The sequence below is a fragment of the Vidua chalybeata genome, chromosome 13 (genome assembly GCF_026979565.1).
Source record: "Vidua chalybeata isolate OUT-0048 chromosome 13, bVidCha1 merged haplotype, whole genome shotgun sequence".
In the NCBI taxonomy this organism is placed as follows: Eukaryota; Metazoa; Chordata; class Aves; order Passeriformes; family Viduidae; genus Vidua; species Vidua chalybeata.
Genome location: NC_071542.1, coordinates 11689312 through 11706461, shown reverse-complemented (window position 1 = coordinate 11706461; position 17150 = coordinate 11689312). Strand labels below are relative to the sequence as shown.

At 37.3% G+C, this 17150-nt stretch overlaps 1 protein-coding gene across 2 annotated transcripts in view; it reads right to left on the bottom strand.

The window, feature by feature from the left end:
* Nucleotides 1-775: 775 nt before the first annotated feature.
* Nucleotides 776-17150, bottom strand: part of EFL1 (elongation factor like GTPase 1) — a 64784-nt gene continuing 48409 nt past the window's right edge. For both annotated transcript variants that reach the window (XM_053955122.1, XM_053955121.1), the window contains 3 exons: nucleotides 14242-15245; nucleotides 11548-11732; nucleotides 776-1327 (listed from right to left, as the gene is read on the bottom strand). In XM_053955122.1, coding sequence (XP_053811097.1) covers nucleotides 1139-1327; nucleotides 11548-11732; nucleotides 14242-15245 — 1378 coding nt within the window. In that variant the 3' untranslated portion in view covers nucleotides 776-1138. The remainder of the gene's footprint in view (nucleotides 1328-11547; nucleotides 11733-14241; nucleotides 15246-17150) is intronic.

Here is a 17150-nt window from a genome sequence, read left to right as displayed (position 1 = left end):
GCTCTTCTGTTTCTGCTTCCAAAGGAAACTAGCAAGAAGCACAGAAAAATTTACACAGCATTGTGAACCAAACTGAAGTTAGAAAGGAGAAAGCCTAATAGAAGAAGCAAAACTATCAGATACCTTCCCTGAAGAATTTAGGTTGATATGATCAGGGCCAGGAGAAAAGTCACATGAGCTCCCAATTCGAGTTCTGCTGCCAAGTCACACTGTGGGAGGTTTTAAGCAGACCTGCAAGCTTCTAGTCCCATCTGTAAATGGTACTTGTCTGGCACTAGGTTTAAATATGAAAAAACGTTTCAGACAGATATATCTGAGGAAGCCCTCTCTAATCAAGAGTGCTGTTTTACTTCCAGAGTTTTCAAGTACAATGTACTTTACTTTCTGCATAAAGTATGGGAAGAAAATTGATGTCCAGTTTCTCATTTATACTGGAGATACTCACTCCCCTCACCTAGTCTGTGGAAACTGAAGTTTTTAATAAGGTGTGTTCTAAGGAGGGAAAACAAGACAAATCTTGCTCAGCTTTCTGCAGTGCTGTCTTCCACATATGCTATTTTTGCCCTCTGATTTAAAGATACATTAAAAGATATAAGATATAAAGATATATTACTGCTTTAATAACTGCTTACATGAGGAATGGAGTAAGCCAAAAAGTTTAGAAATTCCTAATAGGCTTACATCTATTTACATACAGGTAACTATGAAAGGTACGGGTAAGAAACAAATACACTACAGAAATTAATTTAAAAAACAGTCAAAACCATTAAAGAGCTAAATTCAGTGCATGGTTTATTTGCGAGAAGCTAGCTAACCAGCTCTTACTGTAATTACATCTGAAAAATCAGAAAGAAACAAATTGAATTGGGTGTTCCTAATCCTTGTGACAGGATGTTCAATAGGGCATTAAATTTTAAAAATTGAGACCAATTGCAGTGAATACGCTTCTATTTTATTTCAATAAATAAACTATTTTCTCTGTACAAAAGTTGGAAAGGCTTAAGTTTATTAAAACATAAGCCACAGACAAAGCATGTAAGAAAAATGGTATCAAAGAACAAAGTCCAGATGAAATTTTGCATCTGCTGCATATAAAATACTCCACCCACACATCAGGAGAGAAAGGGGGCAGACACAGCTACTTATTTCTGCTCAGAGTTCTTTGCTTCTCAGCGTGCTCCACGATTTTTTCTTCCACATAGAGCCCCTTTCTCTTTCTCACTGCATTCATGTACTTGCGGGCCTGGTTCTCCGAGTCTGCCTTCTCCCCAAAGTGCAAATACTCCTCCTCCGTCGTTGGGACCCAGAACGGGTCACTTGAAATGATCTACAAAAGGAAACAAACAAAGGAAGAGTAAAGTAGTACAGAAGTTTATTAGCATATTTCAAGTAATAACTGTTGAAGGCGAGAAACCAAAGTAGAGCAGATCAGGTTGTCTGGAAAGCCTGCAATTAGCTATGGAAGCAGAAAACAAGAGTTAAGACACACTCTGCAGCTCTTGCCCTAAGAAGCCCACAGTAACTTTTCAAATTCAGCTGCAATTACCTGCACACGTTTTTCTAAAAGCAATTTCAATTGTCTATCAGCAAATAGTGCCAATAATGTTCAGAAAACTCTCAACTTTCAAGAGTGAACTCCTTATTTAGAATATTATCACACAACAACTGTATTAGAATTTATCAGAACTGAAGATTTCTGCTCATTTCTGTGCCCTATGTTTTCCAATCCCAATCCTGAGTTGGACAGATGGCTTGAAAATCACTGTTTCTGGTTCTAACACATTTAGCAGAGCTGTTCTTGCAGCTTTGTAGCCCTTCTCTAGATTTTAGATCTAACATGATCAGAGAATAACTGGACATATCTTTATTTCCAGTTCATCCTCTATACCCCACACTTGTGGGACTACCATAGAGGGTATTACAGAGAACCCTAAATACAAACATTAGGAAGGGAGATTTCAAGGAGGGAAATCATTCTGCAGATTTCAAAAATACTAATTTTCTTGATTGTAGATTTCCTCACAAGAGGCAGTTACAGGTAATAGACTTTCACTAAAAAAAAAAAAAAAAAACCCAAATGTAATACTGTATTAATTTCTTAAACAAAATCCTCATGGAAAAAGCAGTCCAGACAAGTATTAGTTACTGCAAGAATCACAATAGTTGTAACAATAATAATTTCTGAAATATTAGCACTAGCACTAATAACTGACAAGGAGATAACAAATTTTCCTAAATTACCAATTTTGGCTTAATGCTATAAGCCTTTTCTACCATTGCAAACTTTTTCTTCTGACAAATCCTTTCAATTGCCATATGGTACTTCAACCTAAGCAAAATAACCTAAAGCTCAGGTTACACAAACTAGCAAGAAGAGGAATTAAAAAATGATGACTGAAGATGGATGATTTTCCCCAAAAACACTGACAAGTGTGGAGTCCTAATTTAATACCCCACGTTAAATAACTCCCAACACAACCACACAAATTACACTTTATGGGGAGTTAGGAGAATGACTGTGGCAGCCTAATTTGTATTAGGCAACACTGTAGGTTTAATCTTGCAAAAATGGGATGTAAAGCTAAACCAACAAAAATAGTTCTAGTTTGCTACAGTTAAGCACATGCACAGGCTTGTTAAATTAAGTGGGTATTACTCGTGCTGAAAGTGACAGCCAATCTCAATTATTTACATGGGAAATCACTCTGCACAGGGTTGTCTGGCTGAAAACCAAAAGCAAGTAGAGCTCAGAAATAAACAGTCTGAAACTCAGCTTTCCAAATTTTTCTGTGTTTATTTTTCACCATAAACGTAAGGACTGTCTAACCACAGAAGAATCTGCTTGAGTCATACTCACTCTGATGTCTTGCACAGGGCCTTATAACCAATGCATAGAAACTTAAAGGTGATTCCTTGACAGCTTACATCAATAAAAAAAGAATGGTCCCCCCTCTATGAGAGTTTCACCGTTACTTTATGCACTAGAAAGAGAGAGAAAGGACAGTGAAGATTGCATGCTGACTTGAAAAAGCTGTAGTGATGCTCATTCTGAACATCTTAATGATGAAAAGCTACAAGGGCCTTTCCCTTTCATGATCTGCCTAAAGAGCTGAACAAACAAAAAATTCCAAGTCTAAGAACAGATGAAGAAGAAAAGGTGATTGATGCTCAATGGATTTGCTTCAGACTGAGGGAGGTTATACAGCTACAAACTGATAAGTTCAAGACTGCCACTATGCCCTTTGATGACATTTTTTTTTAATTGGCAAGAAATGTAACGCCCAGAAATTACGTCCAGAGAAAAGCAGTGAGAGAGCAGTTCTTGAAGAATGAATACAACAGAGGGGTCCCAAAGTATACAAAACCGAACTTACAGATCTAATCTACCTGTAAATATTTAGATACTGTAGTGATGGATGTTTAAGAAAATCCCCAGGTTTAACAGACTGGCTCTTTCAAGAACTGATGAAAGACTTGCTCTACCGAAGTTTTGCACTGGATATTTCTTCCACTGACAAGAATTATTTATGCTTCAACAGGTCTCAGGGAAGTCAGCATAACAGCAGGTTTAAATGTACTATTCAGTATTTATTAGCCAGCAAGGGTAAAGCTATTTCAGCACAGGGTTACAGAATCCTGGGTGAACCTTGTACTGCTACATGATGCAGAGCAGTGCAGTAAAGAGGTTAATTAGGTTTCAAAGAACTACCTCAGGAGTTAGCTTGGCTCATCAACCTGTCTAAATAATTCAGCCACTGTACCCTTCTTCTAGAGCAAGATCTGGTGCTATCAGAAAATTTCTGTTAGAGGACTACACCTACCTAAATGGTACAGATACACTATAAAAGATAAATTAATCAGCACACGTGTTACCATGCCATGGTAAGCAATGGGAAAGAGGAACCTGGGCCATCAGCTTTAAGAAGTCACTGTAACTCTATTATGACACACAGGGGTGTTACTGACACAGTGACCCAAACAAAGATTTAGGAAGTTTTTCTTTTTTGAAAGTTCTGAATCTGTGAGTGAAGGCAAAGGCACAAACCAGCCTATTCCTCTTTATTCATATCACATTAATGCATCGAGGCAAATGCTCCCAGCAGGTGGAATCCATCATTCCCCTGCTCTGTTAATACAGTGCAAGCATGCAAAAGGAGAACAGTCCCAAAGCATTGTCATCAATTTCCTTACAATGGGAACTGTCAGAATGGTGGGTCTGGGTTTCCTGGAATCAGACCTAAGAAGCTTTTTAGGTCCTGAGCTATTGTTTGTATTCATGGGAACCACACAGGGATGGTTCTGGAATTTGTAACAGGAATTGAGTTTTTTTGTCTGGATGAAGCCCTCAGTGATGAATTAGATTCTAAATGGACCATTCATTCTGGAATATGGTATAGTTATTTCACAGAGGGCATTTACTTTGGATCCTGAAAAATCCATAAGATCAAAGTAGAGCAGACGTCCAGAAACATTATTGTTGTATGCCACTTTTAATTTAAAATTATTTAAATGTTTCCATATACTACTTTTTCAGTACAAAACTAAAACATATAACCTAAGATTCCCCTTAAAATCAGAAATGTGCAAGCATCTTGACAACACCTTTTCAAGCATCTTGACAACACCTTTTCAAAAAGTTACATTCCTAAACAAAACCGTCAATCAAAAGAGAACCAGACATTCAAAATAATATGCCTTCCACAGATGAAAAATCTTTAAGGGGCTGAAGCAATTCAGTTAACCTTCTATCAATGGTCTGCCTCTCTCTCTGTCAGTGTGTTGTGTGTCTGGGAACCACTGAGCATGGGGGAAAAGAAAATTACCACAGGCAAATATTATGCCCCAATATAATAGACAGAAGAGATCAAGTGGCACTAATATTAGGAATAAGACTCTGCAAAACCAATGATATGATGATATTGTTAGCATTATGATAAAGTACAAATAAAGTTCAAATACCACCATACTGTGCATGACTTGGTAACTGGCAAATTCAGCATACCTTTTCTCCAGGAATTTTTCTAGGACTTGGGAATTTTTCTTTTTAACAGCATGAACTAGCCAGTGGCCTGTGCTTATTTATTACTCAACATCAGAATTCTCTGACAGGGACAGCATCAGCCTTAACTGTAAACAGCCCAGCACACACACGATTACTCCTTCAAGTGTACACAACAAAGTGCTTCCTCCTTAACACAACCAAGTTTTTCTATACATCTGGAAGGCTCTTCTGAAAGACATTTATTTTAAAAAGTGAGCTATAAATCAAGATCCATGCAGTGGATCACTGGACCAGCATTTATTCTATTAGAAAACAAGCATTTTCTCTAAATGAGCCCATATACAAGGCAACACAGGAAAATGAATCAATGCACAGCAGCTGATACAGTTCTTAAATCTGTTATTGTAAACACAATGCCTAAGTGAGGGAAATATTCCTATTAAAGGAGCATTGAAATTAAGGAACATTTAAAATTAATCTTCACTGATTTATTTTCTAGAAGTCTTGAGTGATATAATTTGTTTAAAGTATGACTATAAGCACACCTGTAGAATTCCACTATGCTTTAAAGAAAAGCTCCCAGTCAAATACATGAAGTGTGTCCCATCACTCACTGCAGAACCCACTCTAGGTATAAATAAAACTGTTTACAATGAAGTCAGCTGAGATGAGGTATTTCAAAAGAAGTGAATAGATTACTTCAAATGTTGTAAGCGAAGAGTATTCTTCAGAAGAAGAAACCATTCTAAAGCAAGATGTTTTATTAAATATAACAACTATTCAAACTAACACACCCAAACAATGAAATCTTCTAAGACTTGTTTAGTAAGAGCATGCAGAGTAGCACAGGCAAAACAGATGTCACTCTCTTTTAGCTTAGCAATGACACATTAACTATTCAAGCTATAAATGCTTGTATCTCTATGAGAGACATAATCTGAATACCTGTAATAATAATCAATAAAAATAGAGATACTATGAGCACACTATGTCAATGCTGATAAATGATAGAGTGTGCACTAATCTTGCAAATTATTATGTAAGCTAATCAAGCTTTTCAGTAAGACACGAGTTAGAGCAGACCACTTGCAATTCAAGAGGACTTGGAATTTTAAGGCTTAATTTGAGGATGATTTATTATTTGCATTTCAGTGTCACCCAGATGGCTCCAATAGTGATCCTGATCCCATTGTCTAGTGTATTTCACAAAATGATGGTAAGAAACAGCTTCTGCCTAAGGCAGCCTAATTATGCAAAACAAGGTTGAGAGAAGCACCAGAAGCAAACAGAAGGGATCTGCCTAGTTCATCCAAAAGGTCAGGCAGATTTGGGAATACAGCCATGCTCCTGGTAGCATTTCCCTTACTGGTCCTTTCTGACTGATGAAGACAGAAAATTTCTTTTGAGCCAAATATCATCAATGTGGAAAATACCTTAGCTGGACCATGAATAGAAAGAGCAGTGTTACACTGTCTGATGGAGATTTTAAGACCAGCAAGCAACATTATGGCCTTTGTGAACTGCTCAATAAGAAATCCCAAGAAACACTAAATTCAGTGTTGACTGGGCACAGCAGCCATCAGCAAGCCAGGAAAAACATTATGCCAGAAGTTCTTTCTTGTCTAAAAAAAAAAAAAAAAATCGAAGTAACTATTATGCACAATTTCAATTTCCAGTGGATCAGAATCCTCTCTACCTTTGAAAATTTGATGGCAGAAAGGTATTTCAAGAGCATTTACAGTTCAAGTGGTGTCCATCACCTAGTAATGCCAATGACATGGACACATACTATGCAACTGAGAAAGGTACAGCTGACATGAGAATCTGAGACATCTGAAGTAGCCTTGAGAAACAAAGAATACAGAGATGTCTGTGAATATTTACCTACTGTTTTTCAAGAAAACCATATGTAATAATGCTGGGTAATGCTGCACAAGTGGTTCTGCACTGAGCACAAGCAAATTCAAGGCCACTTGGGTACTGGCAGTGTGGTTCCAGAACAGAGAATACCCCACATGAATGTGCTGGATGTGGATATCCTGCAAATAAAAGAAGCATCCAAAACTATCCCGTAATTCAGAGCTGCCACTCACAATATAATGGGGACTGCTGCCAAGGCCTGAAAATGCCTGGTTATATACAAGAACTCCTCTTCCAAGAAATATTGTAATAATGAACATTTACACAGTTAGCTATAAAATAAACTCATACAAGTTTATATTGGCTCAGGAGCATCATCCTTGTTTGTGTCTCAAACAGAGACAGCTAAGCTTTATCCTTGACTTCAGTCAGGAGCTGTTAATGGGAATTTGGTAACTGGAAATAAAAAAAAGGAGATGTGTGACTCTACTGCTGCATTTTTTCCTGTTACTTAAAAAACATGTATTGAGAAAGAGAATTAAAGCCACACCCCTACCACTCTTATTTACTGTTTCAATTAGCTTCAGATGTTCCTGCCAAAACAATGAGCTTTTTATATTTGAAAGGTTCCAGGTTACTCCTCGAATTCATTTATGTGCCCAAACTGTCACTGGTGCAATAATGTATGTAAAATTACAGTTCAAACCTAGAATAGATTCTCTCTCATTACCTCAGCCTGCTTCCTGTTTAATGCAAGCCTAACAATCTCATCCAGCAACTTCTATATTAAGCCCCATCTTCTGAGCTGTAAAATGACTTCCAATTCGAAAGGCATGAATTGAAATTCAGAATATAAAACTTTCACATTCACAAGTCTCATATTCCTAGCAATTATTACACACAGCCCTTCTCTTACCTTTCTCCAGAGCCCTGAGGCACGTTCTAGGCACTATTCTACTTAGAAGGGATAATGACAAAGAATTCTGATTAAATGTGTTTACAGTTCACTCATGCCCCCTCAAGAAGAAAAGTATGTTTAATAGTTAATCTTCATGCAATTGAAAGTATGTGATTTAACAGGAATACTATACATTTCACAACTTTACAACTAGTAGATGTCTTTGACAATTCTTGCTGAAAATTCAATCAGCATCTGAATAGAGCCACATGCATTATTTCTTTTTACTTTTAACACAGATTTCCCAAATGGGATGAGAGTTCAATTATTCTAAGGATTGTGCAATCACAAATATCTTCTTGTCCAAAATCTTATGATTAAGATAAAATAACATGACTGAGTAAAAGATTTAACTGCAAAGAATTGAGAACAAAAGAAAAAGGCTCAAACAAAAACATACATTAACTGAAGGTGTAGTATTAATTCAAAGTTTAAAAAAATACATCTAGTTTGTAATTATCCAAAAGTTAAATATTTTAAACTAACAATTAATTAAGAAAATTGATATTGAAATCTAAGAAAGTACTGCCAAGTAAACCCAACACACCTAATATTTGCCTAACTTTTAAAATTAGGTTTTTTAAGCTGGGACCAAACTGAAAGCTCCCATTAATGTCACTGACCTCAAGGTTCCTTGGTGCTGTCCTTTACAGGCAGGAATAAATTGCATAAGCATGCCAGAAGAAATTAATAAAAAAGGAGTATCTGGACAAGACAGACCTCGATATATGTATTGCTCCATCCCTTGGGGCTGGAACAATCTGAACTACACAAAACCCATTCATTAACTGAATTAAAAAAAAATGGCAATATCATTTCCACAGAGACCAAATTGGCTTCATTTAAATGTAGGCTCTATCACTGACTTTCCTGTGGTCAGAGTCTACAAATTATGGTAAAGAAATATAATAAAAGAGTGAACTCAAACCTCAATTCTTTTAACACACTATATGCATGTGATTTCCATGGGACCAAGTGTTTGGAAGTTTAGAAATCCCCCAAACTGTCTATTTCACTTTGTGTAAAATGGGGGTTAATAACACATTAGAAGGAATTTGTGTAGACAAATACATGTCCCAGGCACTCAGCTAATGAGCTGAGCACACTGAGAAAACAGCAGCAGCACAGAGAACATTCAGAATGCCATGGAAGGGTTTGGAGAGTGTGCAATTAAAGCAGCAGCCACATTCTCAGTAACACAGTTCTAACACTAAGGAACAAATAGTGTAAGATTTCACAAAGTTCACATCATATTATCTTACACAATGATGCAGTAAATTTGGGATTCAAATAAAATGCTGGTGATTCTCAGGTACATACATATACCATAATTCACCAGTAAAGTGATAATGTCAATGTCATGCCCAACACCTGGTGCAACTTTGTGAAGAATTCAAAGAGAAGAAGAAACAGGAGCTGAGATACAATTCTCATGGTTTCTCTGTCATACTAACACTAGAAAGTCTGAAAATTGCATTTATTTAGAAATTGCCTTGATGGTGTAAGAGTAACGTGCACTCCTGCCATCACTGCACAGAGATAACATTACTAGTAGATTAGTAAAAGGCTTATTTTATCCCAAAAATACGTGAGCATGGTTTTCATGGAGATAAAAAACCCAATCCTCCCCCACTGACAGATTTCCCAGGTGGAAAGGTGACTGATTACACTAGTAGTGATTTTCCTACTACTAATGCATTTAACATACAAGCTGCAATTATAATCTCTCTCAGAGATCAGTTTTAGAATATGCTGCCAGTTGTTCAAATCCCTCTGTCCTATGAGTATCTACAATCATGTGTGAATATTTTCTTATGTGAAATTCATCACATCTGAGAGTGAATGCACACACCAAGGCTTGGGGATAGAAGGGGAGGCCTGAGAGCCACAGGGCTCATGTTTTTGCTTAGTGCTGGAGCACAGGAGCTACAAATCCTAAAGAAGCTGGCATTAGACTTGGTTAGCTGGAATTGATGTCCTCCTGGCTGATATTCCTTTAGGGCACTGATGTCAGAGGCTCAGACAAAAGACCACTAAAGCCACAAAACCTCACCAGCTGCACTTCAGAGGAGACCATCCAGAACTGACAAGATTACTGTACACAGTACAGCCAGCACTCACTGGTTTGAGGTACCTGATCTGTAACTGGCTGTAACCAAAACCCCTATACTCAAAAGATGCAGTTTATCTATTTTTGTGTATGTGTGTACATCATCTGAGAAGGGTTATCCTTTTTTTTTTTTTATTTTCTGCATTCCGTGCAGCTGTCTTTCCTTTTGTGGTTCTATGTGCAGGTGGACTTAGTTACAAGAAGATTAAATAAATCAATATAAGGGAGGAGAGCTAAGTCCTTGGTGCCTGCATTTACTAACACCAGTAAGGCACCACTGCCAAGCAAGACAAAATGTACTTTTCCAAGTGTACTGTTTCAAGTACTCTTTCAAATACTCTTCCCAACTCTTTTGCTAGCATGTGGTCAGTTTGCAGAGGTCCTCCTTTTCCATTATCATCCATATTACATTTCTGACACAGTTAAAAGAAAGACAGTTAGTGGAGATTTTACAGATACCACCTAGGGGTACAATTTAGCTGTGGATGAAGAATCCACACCATGTGAAAAAGTAGCACATACTTCAGAGAAACACTGGTAAGCAGCCCATAGCTGGGAACTGCAGGGAGTGTCACTGACCTCAAAAATCTACAGTTGGCTGTACTCAGAGACTTGACATTTGAGGTGACAAAATAAATCAAGGATCAAACAAAGATTTTTTTCATCCATTTACAAAAGATTCTATTGTCTTCTAACACCAAATAAAGGAAGGCTTGATCAAAACAAACAAACAAACACCCCCAACCAAATCCAGAAAAACCTGGACTTTGAAGTTATTTTAAAAATTTAAGGTGAAAAGTTTATACCCACTGACTTTTGCCCTTGAAGCCATTTTTAGCCTCTCCAGTGGAGTCTTCTGAGAAGCCTGACAATGCAGGTGTGTTTGCCTTGAACAAGGGAGCTCTGATATACAGCTTTTATTTTTCCCCCTGAATATCTACTCTCCACATCATAGGAACAAACTACACAGTACTTTCAGCTGATGACATTCCTGACCAGTTTTCCCACTTCCTACTTGATTTACACCTTCACACTCAACTCTTCATTTCTTTAAGTGACCAGGATGACCAAAAGGAATGATTTTGAGGGCACCACTACTTACTATCAAGATATTTAATTTTGAGAGAATGAAATCTATTCGATTTGCCTTTTAAGCAGGAAAATTTATATTGGCTTGGAATATGGAAGATGCCTGCTAGATCATAAGAGGTTAACTTTCATGTGCCTTAGATTTGCTGACACATTTATTTTCTGTTAGTGGTAGGTTGGGGCTGTTTTGTGGTTTTGATTTTTTTCCCATTCCCCAAACAAGTTTACCAGAGAACTCATGAAAAAGGGCACATAAATACAGGAAAACACATCTAAAAAGAAACAGTTTCATTTATGAAAGACTTACTTGCTACTGAAATAAAAAAGCATCCCATCTAAACAAAATATAAATACATTTCTGAACAGCATGTCTACAAAAAGAAATAATATAAGGCTTTTTTCTTCATTTCAAAAAGGAATTAATCAAATGTCTTGACCAAAACTTAACCTTTTCTGCTTATTATTCTAGTCTGCCACATCTACAGGAAATAGATCACCAAAACAGATGGAATGAATAGATATTTTTACCTCCCAGTGGCTGAACACCAGCTGTGGACTGGCCAGGCCACTGGTTCTCTTCCTGATTTCATCAGCAAAGCCAAAGCTTTCTGCTACTGGCAGGACTGCCTTAATAATAAACACATCCGTCCCCTCTTTCATCTCCTCCTGGAGCACTCTGCCTTCCCTTTTGGACAGCACAGCATACACACGACCTGCAGAGACACAATTCCCATCAGCTTACCAACATATTCACATCCTGAATACGCCATGAAGAGAAATACATCAATATTTGTTCAGGAAAGTTCACCTTTAAGTAAAATGCATAACTTTTTTTGGCTAAAATTCTTTTTTGTAAGGCAATTAAATGGACACATTAAATTCAAACAACATAGCCTGCCATACAATGTGCAGAACCATCTGAGTAACATCTAATACATTATTACTGCTGGATGAATCCATCTATGTCCATTTCATACAAACATATTACTGTTTCAAAAAGGCACTTTGCCAGATTATGTGCCTAACTTGCTTTTTTCTTATAACCAAATATTTGAGGATCATTACTAAGAAATATTATTGTGTTTCAGGAATTGTATTTAAGCTACTGGTAGAAATTTGCTTGGATCACCATATCCCTACATGGTACTTGTCCCAGATAGTGCAGAGCTATTCTAGTCACAAAAAACTAGTTTATCTGAAATACTACGTATTTATTATGTTTAATGAGTTCAGTTGGTTTGTTAATAAATTCAGTCTTAAGTTAGTCATGGATAATTTCAATTTTCTTTCCCAAGTTAATATTTAATCTATTGAAATATGGTGTATATTTCATGAAAGTAGCTGTGAAAATGCCCATGTTTGACTTCATAGTAGGCATCATATTTTTGAAAGTATTTTACAGACAAAAACTAACAAATACATTTGTGTTGATCAAGATCATAAGCACACAAGAAAAACACTTAAAAACACTGCATCCCCCTGTCCTGTTCCTCTCCTCAGCTACAGTTCAAGTTACATATTGTCAGAAAAGTTTGATGGAAAAAGTTTTATATTCTGAGAACACAGAAGACCTCACTTTTGCAGAAGCTACCATCTTAGAAACAAGCAGATCAATATGGAGATATATTAAACTTCCCAGGGTATCAGTGTATGGAATGCCAAAGGAAAGAATAAAGATACAAAGCCAGTGGTTTGACACATGTCAACTGCCAAGCCTGAGTGCATTGAAGGCCTGCTTTTCACTCCTCCTAATGAGGATGCAATTTATTAGCTGAAGTTTCCACAATAAAAATTAAACCCATGAATTTGTAATGAACTAAGTGCATGCCCATGGCTATTACAACACAATTCACATTCATTAGACTGTACTAATTCGTTTGCATGTCTGAGTCCTAAATTACACTCATTAAATATATATATATATGCATTAAAAAGCCATGTTTCCATTTGGGTTTATGGCACAATAAGCCAATGCATGTTTATTACTTCAGTGTAAACAACCATGCTTTTTGGATACTGAGTAGTTTGGAAAACAGCAATTTATACAGTGTTTTTCAGATTTAAAAATTGGTACCTTGCTTATAGCTTGATATGGAGACTCAGAATGTGCTTCTGGTACATCAACATGGAGCAATACACAGTCCAGTTTTGACAGCTATTAGTAATCTTACACATTAGAAGAGTTTGAAATGCCAAAGTTCCCTGTCATAGGGGATATTTAGGGTAATGTGCCCATAAGCCCATGGCAGCACACCCGTTACCAGGCCTAGTACAGGGTATCTCCAGCAAAGAACAGGATCATGCATCTGCACAAAACAGTTGCTCACTCAAAGGCATTTATTTTCATTACAACTGTAATTTTTGGTCTTTGGACTGCTATCAGTATGATTGTGTGCACAACAGCTGATATTTTTTTACAAGTAACCAAGTATTTAATTATTGTACATGGGATATGCTGTAATTTGTGCCATGATTATTACAGTCAAAGTAAAATTGCTGATAGCTTAAATGCATTGGAAGTCCATTTTAAAGAAAATCTCAGTGCTTTGGATCAGATTCAGTGTGCAAGCAATTACCATGGAAAACTCCAAGAACAAATACAGTTAAGTGGTGTCATAAGTAGGTCATAAAAACAAGTTTAAGTAGGTGTAAGTGGTAAGGTAATATAAGTGACACCATTTGGCATGCACTGGGTTGAGCAACTTGCATACCAGAAGGATACAGATGCTACTTAAGAACAAAAAACTACTAACTGGACTGCAACAATAATGTAATATTCCTTTTCCTGATTAAATTTTTGTACTATTGTATTAAAATATCTTGATATGGCATTTGCTAAGATCTTGCACTCCCTTAATAAATAGGAGAGGCTTCCCTTCTCTTCATGGAACTTATGCTAATTACAAGACACAGTGTTGATATTCACGGGTACTGAAGCTAGTCTTAAAAAACTTCATAGAAAGGCAACATTTCGTATCTTGCATTTCAAAAAGGTGCAGCATTGTTCTGTATGCCTAGGGTTCAGATAAGCAAGAAGAATTCTAATTTCTCATTCAGAACGGTGTAAATATTACAGGCATTAGAAATCTACTGGAGAACTATAAAAGACTCCTGACAAAACCTTTAATGAAGTTATACCTTCTGATTCAGTCTCATTTATAAAACCTCACCTTGGAAATCAGACAGCAAATACTTGGCAAAGGTTTATTTTCTCAGTCTTACCTAAAACTTCTGCAGTAGCCATGATTTCACACGTGTACATTGCTGCCATGAGTCTCTGTGGCTTTGCCTGCAAAGCATAACGACAGGCTTCCTTCATGGTGGCAATCAGCTGTCCAGAGAAAGGGCCATAACAATCTGCAAGTGGTAATTCTCCTTTGTGTTTACTCATTTTCTCAGGTGAGTCTGTGCCACTTTGGTTCCTGTCCTGGTGTTCACTGGCACTGGGACCTTCATCAGTGCAACTGCTTGCTAGAGTATTATCTTCATTTTGCTGATGTTCTGTGGTATCAAGTTCCCCTGAGTCCTGCCTATTATTTGACAGAGTATCTCCAGCTTTATTTATTTCCCATTTTTCCACTGAAAAGCAAACACCCATGAGAGGCTCTTCACACATGGGACCTGAAAGCGTAGCCAGCTGAAATCCACTTACTATGCTATTGTCAAAGTCTCTGTATTTACCTACTTCTTTCACAGAGTTCCCAAGGCACTGCCACACACATCTTTTATAGCCCCCAAAATTATGTAACAAAATATTAGGCCCACACTTCCGTGGTCCAAATGACCAGATCTGATCAACAGCATTTCTCCACTTTCTTCCCTGAAGACTTTTCTCCAACTTTTGCTTGAATTCTTTGATTCTATCAAGAGTCTTCTGATTTATCTCATGTGTTTTTTTATCTTCATTCAGAGATGTGTTGAGTTGTTCCATAGTTCGAATTAAGTCACTGTTTTCTTCAAGAAGTCGAGTTACCTCCTCAGGGAGTGGCATTGCTCTCACACTGAGAGTAGCTTGCTTATTTGGAGTATTAATTGTAACAAGCCCATCTGAATCAACCTGAATTCCCTCAGGAATTTTATTTTGGTCCTCTTTTGTTTGGTGTATGACAGCAACTTTCTGCTGTTTGCCTATTTCTTCATTCACCATATCGACTTTGGGAGGTCTTGTTATGGTCTCTCGGAAGGGTATAATAGGAGCAGATACACTGATCTGCACCTTTGCAAACCTGCAAAATGAAGTTTAAGAATTAGTTTAAAATTTTGAAAATAGTTCTAAACTTGGGGGTGGGAGGTAGGGCGATGGCCTTAACATGAACAGATGTTCATGAAGAAATCTGATTGCAACACAGAATACTAGGTAATGCATTTCAAACCCAAATTTTACGTACTTCAAAAAAGAAGCACTGCCTTTTATGTCTTCAGAAATATTTGGAAAGAAACTCAAGAAAACAAAAGCAAAAAGCACTGCTATGCCTTTGCATAAATCACTGGTTCACCCACATCATGGAAAGCATGTACTGTTCTCTGCCCTCAAACGAGAGAGAACTAGAAAAAAACTGAGAATAAAGATGATCAAAGGAACGCAAGCACAAGAAGTCTTCAGATGTTCCAAGGGTGCAACAGAGACCTACAAAACCACGTGGGGTATGGGAAAGGCCAACCAGGATTAACTGACAACCAAACCACAAAGGGCCCTGGACTGAAAATGACAGAGGCCTGGGAAAGCATCACAGTTACTCCAGTTTTACTCCTCCTATCCCTGCTGTTGGCCGCACTGCACAGACACAGTACAGAGATGGACACTTGGTGTGAGCCAGCACATCTGCTCACACAGGGAGATGCCCAGAGAAGATGAAGCACTGGGAAAGCTTAACAGAGCTCTGTCTGATAATCACTATTATTAAAGCTCGATGCTATAAAGTGATGCTTCGAAGTCAGGTGCAACATTTTAGGTATGTCAAATGTGAATGACGGCAAGGAAAAAGGAAGAATTATTAATTATCTGACAGACTTAAAGATCAGAGCTGCGTATCTTTCTTAACCATCCATGAGTTCTGAGCAGGTTCATTAAATGACAATGGAAGGACTAACCAAAATTTCCCATGTTCCGGTAAATTTTGGCAGTGATAAACAAAGTTGCAGAAGAAAAGCAAATACAATTGTAAGATTTATTTCCATGGGACTCAGAACCAGGAGATTTATCTCTTTTGCAGTTCTTTCAAGAATTTGCATTATACCAAAAAACCAAACACAAACCCACCCACATGTCACCAGTACCTTAATTCTCTTTGTTTTTCATTCTGAAAAGGGTAACTTAATGTTCCCCATGCTTAGTATCTGCAATGCTCCTGGGAAAGAAATTTCTAAAAATTTCTATTGTACAATGCAGAAAATAAAATGTTGAAAGTTACAAGGTCTAATTTCTTACTCCATTCAAAAAGAACTAATTGAGAAGAAAAAATATAAATTTTGTGAAATCAAGCAGAACATTCATATTTAATCATTTAGATGAACACAGATGACTAATCTCTTAGTTGTTTCCACGTCTCTCCACATCTCTGACAATAAGTGTTACTTGAACATAATCTTCTAAATACAGTGGGAAAGCTAAAATTAAATATGAGTCTTCAAAAAAGTCTGAATAAAATCTTGACAATGCAATGTAGTTTGAATTTAGCAGAACCTCCCCAGCTGCTGTAACGAGTTCAAAAGCATCAAATCTGCAAAACCCAGTTGATGCAATTGTGGTAGATGCCAATATCAGGACCTGCCCCCTTACTTCAAGTGTGACTCAACCATCTTGAATAACCTGTGCCAATATTTTGGAGGAAAAACTTGTGGGTCACATTTTAAGGTTATTATATGCTGTCTTGATCCCAAGTTCACCATTTGCTTTTCCGAATTATGTGCATTTAGAAAAAGTTAAACATTTATGCAGAAACAAAGAGAGCTAATTAGAACTAACATTTCAGAGCACAACTTCTCCTCTTCACACTTCAATAGTTAAGTAGTGCCACTTTACCACTGTCAGAATTAACACAGAATCCACAAAGAATGGAGCAAGACAAGAATCCCATTCTGGAATTTTTCTTCTACAAAAGGAGGAGAGAAGGAAGGGACCATTCTTGTCC